This window comes from Plectropomus leopardus, chromosome 1, assembly GCF_008729295.1.
Source record: "Plectropomus leopardus isolate mb chromosome 1, YSFRI_Pleo_2.0, whole genome shotgun sequence".
Classification (NCBI taxonomy): Eukaryota; Metazoa; Chordata; class Actinopteri; order Perciformes; family Serranidae; genus Plectropomus; species Plectropomus leopardus.
In genome coordinates this window covers 33,949,394-33,961,667 of record NC_056463.1, presented here as the reverse complement: position 1 = coordinate 33,961,667, position 12,274 = coordinate 33,949,394, and the positions used below count along the sequence as shown (strand labels likewise).

General features: G+C 38.6%; 1 protein-coding gene across 2 annotated transcripts in view; it reads left to right on the top strand.

The window, feature by feature from the left end:
• The window catches only part of cep89 (centrosomal protein 89), an 81,056-nt gene that overhangs the window by 26,074 nt on the left and 42,708 nt on the right, over positions 1 to 12,274 (top strand). For both annotated transcript variants that reach the window (XM_042484220.1, XM_042484229.1), the window contains exon 16: positions 4,843 to 4,932. In XM_042484220.1, coding sequence (XP_042340154.1) covers positions 4,843 to 4,932 — 90 coding nt within the window. The remainder of the gene's footprint in view (positions 1 to 4,842; positions 4,933 to 12,274) is intronic.

Here is a 12,274-nt window from a genome sequence, read left to right as displayed (position 1 = left end):
GTCTGAGGGCAGACTCTGGAAACCTTTTGTTTTTGTGCCAGAAGTCGTGTGTGCCATTAATCTAACAGGTGCAGTCACCTGCAGCACACTCTTCATGTTAGCAATGAGATGCAGGGATGATACTGCAAATAACAGCAGGCGATGTGAAAAGTGTGACAGATTAAACATTCCAATGATTCCATATACCAAGGTGCCTGCAATAGATGTTTTTTTTTTTTTTTGTTTGTTTTGGAAATTCATAGCAGGAAAAGCACAGGCATAATTCATAATCATTTTGGTAAGCCAGCTCCAGGGTCCTGGTAATGTGGCACTTTACCCAGTTCAGCATGTATGATAAAGCCGATGCACTTCATTGATTTTTGGGAGGTTGTACCCACATGGCTGAATTCACTTTGTGTCGTCACTCTTAAAAAAGGGTCACCTAAATAAATGAAAAGTGCATGTTGGTTCACTGTCATGGTTTAGTGGGACACTTGATGGAGCTGAACCATTGTTGAACAAATGTATTTCACTTGTGCTTTGCTGGCTTTGACCTGTAATGATAGAATGTCAGCCGTGTGAAAGGTCTAGTCAGTTTTGTATGATGGTCTTCACATGTGAAGACCAGGTGTAAAAAGAGCAGGTACATCTACAATAATAAAAAAAATCTTCAGCTTTGCAGTCAGCAGTTACCTTAAGGACAGCAGACACAGGATGAATTAAATAAGTGACTTTGCTATGTAAACTGAAAGCAATGGTGGCTTTCTTGCTGCATCTCCCCTCAGGATGCAGTAGATTGTGTTTACTTTGTTCATGAGGTGGTAAGAAGAAAAGGTCTGAATATGATATATGTTATCTTGATCTAAATTAAAAGATAATAGTATAGAAATAAATCTTAAGTCACTATGAGTAAAAAGTATATTGCAAGATTGCCCAATGTTATGTAATGTTATTTAGACAGGGCATAATAAAACATTAACCTTATATAATATAAGGAGAGATGCATTGTACCAGGTTGTAGCAAGATTTCCGCCCATAGTCACTGGGCAGATACATCGGCAGAATGATAACTGACATACACTGCAAATGAACATTTTGCTTCTGAGTTCAATATCAACAATATTCAACTAACCAGGTTTATTAATAAGCAACATTTTCTCATTTTGTTTTAGAAAACGTAATCTGCAGTACAGTACAGTTCACTCAAAAATGTATTTGTTGTTTTAAATTACTGGTATATAAATGTAATTTCTAGGAGACAGGGTAAAATCTGCTCTGACCAGTGGAAGTGTAAAACTGCTGGGTGTCCAAACTGTACTGAGTTCCAACTCTTTGCCATAAAGTGTTATTCTAACCAGCTTTCAGAGGGCAGCATATTCACATTAGAAAGATTACATTTAATATATATAGTCAGCTAAAAAAGCATGGTTTTAGTGTCGGCTGTTGACTGACAATCTTGTCCCACAATGCAATGCACGGGGTAAAATTAAAAGCTGTTCAGAGCTGCAATAACATTAAAACAAGGTGACAGTCACAAAATATGGTATTTTTTTCTTTGACTAAGGTTTTAATATAGTAAGTAAAGGTGTTTACTTCATTTTATAGTTGATGGTTGAGAGAGAAAGGAATACTGGGAACAAATGAGATCTCAAACAAAACCTAACATCTCTCAGCTGTTACGTGTACATGTTTGCTATAATTTTTAGTGACTTGATCTTTTTTCAGCAAGAATAAATATCCAAGTATGAAATAATTGGAAAGTAGCTTTTAAAGTAGGTGTGCTTCTCCTGCTGTAGCTGTGGAGCATTGTATTGATCAACACCAACTCCAATTCCATCAATAGCACATTCTGTTGATTCAGAGCCTCGCTACCTGACTGAATAAGTGTTTTTTTAATGGCAATTCTAACTTGGTAGAGGAGATGCTGTGCAATGTTGGGAGACGAATGTACAGTCAGAGTCATGAGATACATGTCAACCCCCCAAAAGAGAGCTATTCTAAAACAAACAGAAAGATGAAGTGTGTGCTTGGCTCAGTTGGCTGTGTGTATGGCAGAGAAGCGGAGGACATTTTTCTGGTAAATGTTAATAGATTCAGGGACTTTGCCATGGCTCGCCTTTTTAGAGAATAAGCAAGAGCCCATCATGTGCAGAAGGTCAGACTGACACCATATTAAAGGTAGCAGGTCTAAAGCTAACAAGAAGTGATTTGTCTGGAAGAGAACAGGATGACCACAAGTGTGTTTATGTGGGTGTGCTGTGAGTACAGATATTATTGGCTATTTGCAGTGTTGTGGCTAGATCACATTATGTGAGTAGTTAAGCTGTTTAAGAGCAGATTTAAAGACAAATGCTGATAAATTAGATTATGATTAAGCAACATTACATGAGAGGGTGTGCTTAAACGTTATTTGAACATGACAGTGATGCGGTTAGGACCGTTGCGCCTGCGCCAAGGTTAGCAAGCATCACTGAAGTGTTCTGCTTCATTCTGCTTCTTGATGGCATTTAGCCTGTCAAAAACAACGTTTTCACTGCGGTCCCAGTCTGCCTGTATTTCATGCTTATATCTGAACTGAGCAGTTTTTAGTTTGCAGTGGAGTTTGCTGTTTTATGGTCCTACATGCAAATGTCATGCTGCTTTTTGTCATCTTTGTGTTAGTTTATAGTTTATTCTTTCAGTGAGTCGGCTGTTACTTTTTATTTGGTCAGCTTTCTTTCCTCAGGAAGTTCTCTCTTCTCTTCGATGCAGATAATTTGACATTCATTGATACTATTCTTTAATGCATCTTGTCCTCTGCCTGATCTGGTATGATTATCATAAGATTTCTTCAAGAGCAGTGATTAAGAAACGACAGAGTAATTCTTGAAGTGACGAAGAAAGCATGCTGTCATGCATAATTGAGCACATTCTAAATGTCTTGTGGACGAATCAGATTGCTTGGTTGGAACTACTTGTTGTATAGTTGTAGTTTTCAACGTCTGGCTGTGACCTCCAGGATAACTGTATTTGTGTTAATATCCAAGGCACTTAGCTGATGTTAACCTTTTGGGCACAATTCAAAAACATCTTTACGATTCAATTTAGGTTTCCCGTCTCTCTTCACTGCATTTTTCCTTGAACAGTCCTGCCTATGATGCAATCAGTAGTCTGAATCACATGTGGACTGTTGGTATACGCCTGGCATTGGCCGTGTATGTCAGACAGAATTCTCGTCCCCATCTGATTTCTGTATGTTACTGTTTTCAAAGTTTCCGTCACTGTGTGAAACTAGCATCCTCAGATCGTTTTCCCTTTACAAAAAAGACGTATACTTTGAGTTCATTTAAGTATATTTCAAGTTAAGTTCAAGTTTATTGATCAAGTATACTACTTCTATACAACACTTTTGGGGACTAAACTGGCACACTCTTTAGATTAGAAAAGTATACTTATTAATATACTTGAAGTGTCAGAGTTGTAAATTTGAGTACATACAACTATTTTACAGCTAACTTTTATTTTGCCCTGCAACTATAAAAGGAACTAAACTAAAAGTAAACTTATAAGTACTAGTTATATATTTCAAGCCTACTTTTTAGTGTATGAAATATATATATAAATGTTTATATACACCTGGCATTGGCCGTGTATGACAGACAGAATTCTCGTCCCCATCTGATTTCTGTATGTTAATGTTTTCAAAGTTTCCGTCACTGTGTGAAACTACTAGTTATATACTTCCAGCCCACTTTTTGGTTCATGAAAGTACATTTTAAAGTATCCTCTCAGTAAACTACAAGTTTAATAGTTTTTATACTACAAGTACACTTGGAAGTTTTTGTAAGTGTCCACACATCATTTCAGGGTTGTGTGTGAACAGCGACAACCTCCAAGCTAGCAGCTCATATTTTGAATGTCTTTAAAGGTTCTAGGATGTTTTTTTTTGGGTTTTTTTGCAGGTATTTAGCCATTTTAATGCCAGGGGTTACCTCCCCACATACTGATGTTCCACCAGAACCATATCCCCTGCGGACACTATTTTCCAAGAGCAACATTGATACGTCTGGGCTTAGTGCTGCCTGAGACATCTGTGATTGGTTTAAAGAAATATTAACAACCCAGAGCCTTTTATTCCCGTAGTGCAAAATTATGGTTCAGCCAGGCCTTTCTCTACCTCTGGCACATCGTCAGATTGATCTGGCTATGTGAAAACTATACACTCAGTGAGTGGAACAGTTTCAAGTTTCACAAGTGTAGTATTTCTGAAAATAATACTCTGTGAATCAGATTACGCTCCAAAACATTTACTTGGGTGCATTTTAATGCATTTTCCTCTTTATCACAAGCTTTTTTAAAAAAAAAAAATACCCGTGCTGATTTGTACGCACTCTTTAGAGGTAGAGAACAGAAGAGATCCATGTCAGCCTTAATGAGGTGAAATTGTTTTTTCTTTGGCTGCAGCTGTAATGTGCAATCGCTCAGCTGTAAAACATCTTCATTATACTACACAAGCTGATGTTAAAGTCATTTTATTCTACATTAGCACAGCACTGGCTGTAGTTGTTAGGCTGACAGGTATTTCACCATTGTTTGAATGCTATGTTACTATTTTCCAAGAATCCTCTTCATGTCCTTCTCACTTTTCTGCGCACCTATCTTGGTTCTATCTGGACCACTGACTGGTTAAATTAAACTGCAAATTGACAGTTTTTCTGTGCATGTGCCTCACACAGGACTACTGTAAATTGGCAACTGTTTCAACAGACTTTCCTTCTTTTCCTTTATCCTTCACCATCCTTTGTCCAATTGTGTGTTCTACTCCCTCCTCTGTGTTCCTCTGTTAGATCAGTAACCCCCCGTCCTTCCTCTCTCCCTCCTTAGGCTTCAGTTCTTCAGCAGGAAAAGCAGGGATTCGTCAAAAGGATTCTGAATGGCACAGTTCGATTCGGAAAGCTACAGGAAGAAGTCAAAGTAAGTTCCTTTATTGAACACTCTGAAATGCAGCAAATTGGCTTGATTTCTTGCAAAAACATCAGAAGAATGCAATGAGCAATGAAAGAAGAATTTACCCTAAAATTAGCAAGAACTTTGTAAAATGTACAAGAAAATAACTTGAAAGTTTGTGAAAAGAAAAGAAAAAATGTAAAAAACAAACAAACAAACAAAAAAACCAAAGAAACAAGATTTGGAAAATGTATTTATGATTATTTTAAATATAGTTTTTCCCTATTTTTTTCTTTTTTCCCTAGACATTTTTCCCAAGCTTTTTTTTTTTTTTTAATGAAAAAATAAATTCTCAATTTGCTAATTTCTTGTGATTTGTAGAACATTTCTTACCGAGTTGATCTGTGCCTTTCTTCCATGTTCTTGAAAGAAATTTCACATCTGTGCCCAAGGTTTAAATACTTGTGATAGTTACCTGAAAGCAGCACAAGAAAAGTGATGATGTTGCTCCAGGTTTCAAAGCATCACTTTTACATTTCAGTCAACGCACCTGAAGGTTCTGTGTTTCCAAAGATGGGGAGAGTCTGTAAACCACAGTGCTACATGGTAGGCAGGTTAATCTTATCCTAACCCTTTATGCCAGGGGAGCTTGTGGGGCTACAACTTTCGTTTAGCTGCTGTCTCAACAGTCCACACTGAAACACAGCCTCTTATCCTTAGTCAGTTTTGCCCAAGATAAGTGTCCAATCTATTTCCTATTGATCAGTCCACTCCACTGCACTTAATAATCCATCTACATCTCTCTCCAACACTCGGAAAGCATAAATTGATGAACACTTGTGTCTCTCAGATTGCCATCTGTCAAGATGAGCTTATTGAGCCTCAAGAGCCTTTTTTCCCATTGGACAAATGACTGCAGTAGTCACAAATATTTATCAGCTCCAATCGGCCGTGATGGAGACATAAAACATAGGTGAACAGGTTCATTTTTGTCTTTCAGTAACTTCTACAACTCGTATTTTGACGATATGCAATTTCTATTTTTCAGTATGCAAAGCAATAAGTGTACACCAATCGGGTGTACAAGTACAACATAAATCCTACCCCATCTTCCCCTCTAGAACATGAGGGATAATCAACAATTCAACAGATCAATAATGTGCCTTAATAGACACAAAGTATTTGGAAAATAATTAATACTGTCACTAATAAACAAATAAGTCCTCGGTACAGATGAGTGCTTTTAAGAAGATAAAAACAAACAAATCACCTGACTTGTTATTTTTGTGCTTTCACCTTACCCTTACTCTTGTGCACTTACAAAAGCAATGTACCACCCCCATTTTAAGCCGATAACTTTACAAGTACAATTTCTATATGGCATCGTTTTATATGCAGCAACCTTTCCCATTTCAGTAACAAATCCTGAAAAACAGGTGTTACTAAGTGCTACTTTCTGCAGCTCTTTATCATCTCAGCCACAAACTCTGTCCATCTTAATTCAAGCAGCTCTTGAGTGTCCTCCCAAATGAGTCGGCACCGAGTTTGAAGGAGATACCCAATAAGTAAGAGGCGTAATAAAGTAAAAGTAACCACTGTTACATCTTCACTGGCCTCCACGTAGCTTTCTATTACCATTAACCCTGTTTTCTGATGCCTTTGTGCATCAAATGTGCCACACAAGAACATAACATAAAGCCATACTCATTTACTGGCAATGGGTCTGTTGCTTATTTTCAGCAGATTTTCCCACGTTTACAAAACCTGCATAAACGCTTAAAATTTGGTGGGAGAACAGTATATTTAATTTCCAAAAAAACACCATCAGTGATAACAGTATATAGCTGCGTGAGCTGGTCTCTTTGACTCTGGTCCACTGATCTCAGAGTTCCCCTGTGGCACTACCAGTATGGTGCTTACTTGCTTTTATCTGTGGCAGTGGACAGGACCTTGCAGGCAGTCGCACATTGTTTGATTATGTCCATTGTATTTCTGCAGCTCATTACTGTGTGATGTCTGCTGCTAACTGAAACCACTACTGTTATACTGTAACTGCAAATCACTGGCCAGTGGTTAAAACTCACCTGCCGGCTGGAAATGTCCCTGAATGCTGATATTTTTAGCTAAATTTGTGGACCATATGTGACACAGATTTTTCGAACTGTGACTTGGATGCACAAGACATTTTAAACATATACAAGCAGGTTTTCAGTTAGCAATGGGCAGATCATAAACAGAAAGATCAGTTGCACAAGGACAGTAAGAGGATGACGCTGTTCTAGCAACTGATATAAAGGTTTAAAAGCAATATTGTAAACTTGCCACTTAGTTTAGACCTGCTTTGATATAAAAAAGAAAAAGTAAGACTTGTAAGGATGTTTTATCTTTTATTTTTTTATTTTGCTCACTTGTAGATGGCTGTAATAGACATAGGTATTGTCATGACTGATTGTGGGCAAGAAGACAGAGCATAATTTTGTCCTCATCCATTCTGTGACTAAAACCATTTTAAGTCCATCCCTTTCCATGGAAACACATGGAGATTTTTCAAGGAAATCGCCATGGCAACCTTTACATGTACATCTACCTACAGTGCCATCATGTTTTACTGCTGTGGTTGACAGTTGTCCTGCAATACTGGTTGGTGCAACCCTTGTTTGTTATGCTGAACGTGAACATGGCATTCGTCTGGCATTATTAGTGCCTTGCTCTCGGACCAGCTGTTCCAGCTGTCAGCAGCTCTTGTCATTCAAGACACATCAGGGAAAAATATTTTAGAGGTTCTGTTCTGACAATTTTAATTGTGTCTCTATAGCAACAGCCCAGAGAGGAAGAGGTGTGTGTTTGTGTGTGTGTGAGTTCTATTGGTGGTGATCAGACCATTGAAAGAGGAGTGCTGTAAATGTTAAATGTTCAGAGGACATTATTCCCTTGCTCCTTTTGTACTTCATTAGTCTACCCTCTCAATTGTTGCCAGCTGAACTAGATATTGACCAAGATGAGCACTTAAAGGTGGAATTATACCTCATCTTCAAGGTGTTGCAGTAAGTTGTTATACTGGAACTGTATAACACAGAGACTGTTTTCTTTTTTTAGAATTTTTTCTTGGCATTTTTGACTTAATTTGACAGAGACCAGTATAAACATGGAGAAGAGAGAAAGGTATGACATCCCAAGGCTGGATTTAGATCTGCAACATTGCGGTAATATGGCATGCGGTGTAACCACCTGGCTATCATTCTTTCATTCTTGGTCTTCTTTAGTCTGTATATATGATTAGACGGATGTTTTACTTTCTCTTTGTGATATTGTCCTTTTACTTAAAATGGGATGTGGTGCCATCCATGTTGCCCATCATCACTTATATGAACAATGTGATGCTGTGATTGATAACATCAGTAGTTCAGTGGTTGTGACTGAAAAGCTGTTTTGCTGAAAGTTTGAGATTCAATTCATCAAACAGAGCCTCCTCAGTCAACTGAGAGTCCTTCAAGTCTTGAAAGCATAGTTGTTTCTTTTTTTTTTGCCAGGGCCCATCTGGGGACATTTGGGTCCCCAGATTTCCTGCAGAATGAGCACTCCTTATTTTCTCGCTGCTCTTTGGTAGACTAACACGAAGCTGCTGGCAATGTTCTGCAGGAAGCTGCAGACATGGACACAGCTTTACAGAAGAAGAGAGGCTTTGCTTGGTCAGGCTCCGAAATAGTGTTATCTTCTCCCTTATGCTTAGAAGAGGTGAATATACAGCTCACAGCTTAATACAATACAGTTTGGCTTTTGTTTGATTTTAAGTGTCTGCAAAAATTTCCAATCCGTGAACTTTGCTGTCACCTTGAACAAACTGCTGAACCCCGTTCAATCTCTCAAACTCTGTGTGAAAAAAAGAGCCAATAATTTAATAGTTTCAATAGATTATTTGTATTGAATAGCCAAATCTGATTCGACTGACTAATTCTGAGTTGGGTATGAAATATCACACTGTTATGCTGCCTTGCCATTCTGCATAAAAGGTGCAATTGCAGAATGGGGGGAAAGAATTGCCTCACCTTTGAGTTGGCACGGTCGGTAGTAACAGCACCGATATGGTGTGTGTGTGTGTGTGTGTGTAAACAGGACAGCCAGAAGAATGGGTGTGAGGAGTGTTGTGCATCGTAGGAGATTTAAAAAGCAGCTTGTAGCAATTCGCAGCTAACCCAAAGAAGAAGCACATATCCTAAAATTGGGAAAACAATGAAGTTTGGGAGCTCCTTATCCTCAGAGCAGAAGACGAGATCAGCCACCACGTAACTGGGTTGGAATATGATTGTCATTGCCGTGTTATGCCATTGTTATTGTTAAGAAAACACTGCCAACAGGTATGTTATTTATGACACCAAAAGCTTGCATCGTTGTGTTAAAAGTCACGCCTGTCACGGCTTCCGGGATGCTGGCATGCTATCTAAAAATCACACACTGGTGTGGCATGATGCTGCAGGTGTTTAGGGTTAAGTAAAAATGCATAGGCGGCGTAAAGAAAGGAATAGTAGCACCTCTATAGCGCTATTTCTGTGTAAAAGGGCTTGTGAGACCAGTTACAAGATATTTGAGGCCAAGTACCAGATACAGCATCTTTCCACAAGCGCATGACCTCCTTCTCGCCCCCATCCCCTCCCTGTTTGACGACCTCAAATAAACTCTGAACTCGTATCAATTGATCGCGGCCAATCTGTTCAAATGACACTAAACGTCTGCTAGATGATGGCTTTACATTTTCACAAATGTTCCATTTTAAAGCTCAATGATTCCCCAGAAGACATCAGAATTGAATTTCAAATGCTGTACATTTCTTGGCTTAGCTTTTTACATTTTCCACAGAACAGACCCTTTTGTATTCCACTGCAGCAGCTGATGGGGGCTGCTGATGAGACGCTCATTCTCACAGCAGCAGGTGATTCACTCTGAGATAGGAATGCTAATTCAAAGTTATCTGCCTCTCACTTTTCATACCAACCTGAAATGCTATCAATTTCCAGCAGTTGCTTTTTTTAGTGATAAACTAAAAACTCGACTCAACCTTTGACTAACAACCTTTAGTGATTGCAATGCACCTTAAGAACTGAAGATAAGGATTGTGTGCCATAAAAAAAGAGAGCAGATTGCAACTACATTATTCATGTGTAATTAAAATTAATGCTCCTCCTTCTCTTTGAAACACCTTAAAATGTTGAATATTTTAGTGAATGCATGTATAAATATAGCCAGGTCACAGGTTTGCGTGACCCATGCTGCTTGGCGTCAGTGTAAGTTCACTTTTCTTCCCCTCTGCTGTTGGCTGATATTCCTTTTCCAAGAACATTCACATAACACTGATTGCCCATGATCTGTTAATAATTGTGAACTCTGACCTTAAGCTCATTATCTCTAGTGCTTAAATTGCAAGTGATGAAAGAATTGAAGAAATCAATTAGTCTTTCACCGCCTTCATTAGCTCAATTTGGCTAATAGTGTCAGCTAGAGCATAAATGTTTCAAGGCACTCTCTGGCTCCTACTTGGAAACTTAAAAAAAAAAAGTTGAATTCTCAAGTATCTTAACTTCTCCTTGACAAAGCACACTTCACTCTGCTACACATTGCATGATTTGTACCATGATTTGTGGACAGTTTCTCCCATGTTCAGGGTCATCTTATTTGGACCAATGTGGTAATTTTCTAATTTTCAACTGTAGTGGAGGAGAGGTTTTTAATTTAACGTGCCTCACAGCTCAGAAAGATGAAAGCAGGGTCCTGATGTCAGTTCATAAAACCAACAGGACAAACGCTCCACTGACAAGCACTCTGTCCTACAGCTCTGCCAACTCAGGCAGAAAATGAAATCTCTTTCTACTGTATGACCTGCTGCTGTTGTCTGTCATCTCTCATTTCTTTGTTTCTTTTGTCTGTCTCTAGCTGGTTGTGCTGAATAAACCAGTTTCAGCACTTTGTTGATTTATTATTTTTGACCATCATAGCTTAAAAATGAAATACTACCTTGCTGAGTTACCATTTTTAATTGTGAAAGAAAATGTCTCATTTTGGAGTGATCACTTTTGGCAACAACTGTAATTAATCTTGTGCCATCAGATCTCCATCTTATCAATTTTGTGAGGGTTTGGAGAATCTCTGCTCAGTCACTAGAATAAATTGTTTCCATTGTACGTTTCTGCAAACCATAAACATATTACATTTGCATGTTTCAGCTATGTTTCTTAAGTAGTATATAAGCTGACTTCGCTATAGGGAGGTGAAGGGGATGGGGGATGGTGTGACACCTTGGCATGGCGAGCAAAGCTGCAGACTACTGTCGACCCTGTGCGTGTTCATGTGTGTGTTAAAGATTATTACCTAAGACTACTGCAGAGCTATCTGCGTCAGGGTGTTAGTGGTTTTTTTTGGTTTTGTTTGGTTTTCTTGTGCAGTGGAAAATGGGCTTTATTCAGAGACATTGCTGTGTTTCCTGCCGGAATAGTGCCATGAAAAGGGGTTGTTTTTTACTGAAACATCAGCTGATTTTCCAGCTGGTATTGTGCCCTCTACATCGGGTACTTTTAGACAAAAAATGATCTTTTCCAGGGGCACCCAGTAGTGCAACTGGTAGAGCGCGCACCTCATGTACAGAGGTTAAGTGTCCTTGCCGCAGCGGCTGCAGGTTCCACTCCAACTTGCGGCCCCTTGTTGCAGGTCATCTCCTCTCTCTCTCCCTTTCACACTTAAGCAGTCCTATCTCTCTGATCAAGGCAAAAAGCCAATAATAATGATAATAATAACCTTCAATGAAAAATCTTTTCCTAACCATAACAATTTGCCTAAACCAAGCTACACATTAACCACAGCATTATTGAAACATACTTGAAAACTATTTAAACAAGTTTCAATGTATCTGCTACATAAAAAAAATGTAAAAAAAAATGTTAAGTGTCCATGGTTATCAGAGACTTTAGAAATTGATTGGAGATTAAAATGTCCCTCTTGTTTTCTCAGCAGAATAACAAATAAGCCCACGGCTTTGTAATTTTATTGGTTAGAAATTGAAAAAAAAAACAGCATCTTGTCTCCTTGAGCTTGATAAGACAAACAATGCAAGATTGAACTATGATGAAAGTGATGTTGACTGTTGCAGACTAAATAAGCATGCAGCAGACATAAAATAAGTCCACAAACAGAAATGTAGAAAATAATTCTCCATTTATTTGATTGTAGCTTCTGTAATCAGTAGTGTGGCACTAAGCTGAGAGCTGCAGGAGATCAGGAGATCACAGACAGAAACACAGGAAAACAGAGGGAGCAGGTATGGAGACACATAGAGAAACAGTGGTAGAAAGAAGGTGAGAAAGGAAAGGTAAGAAAGGATATA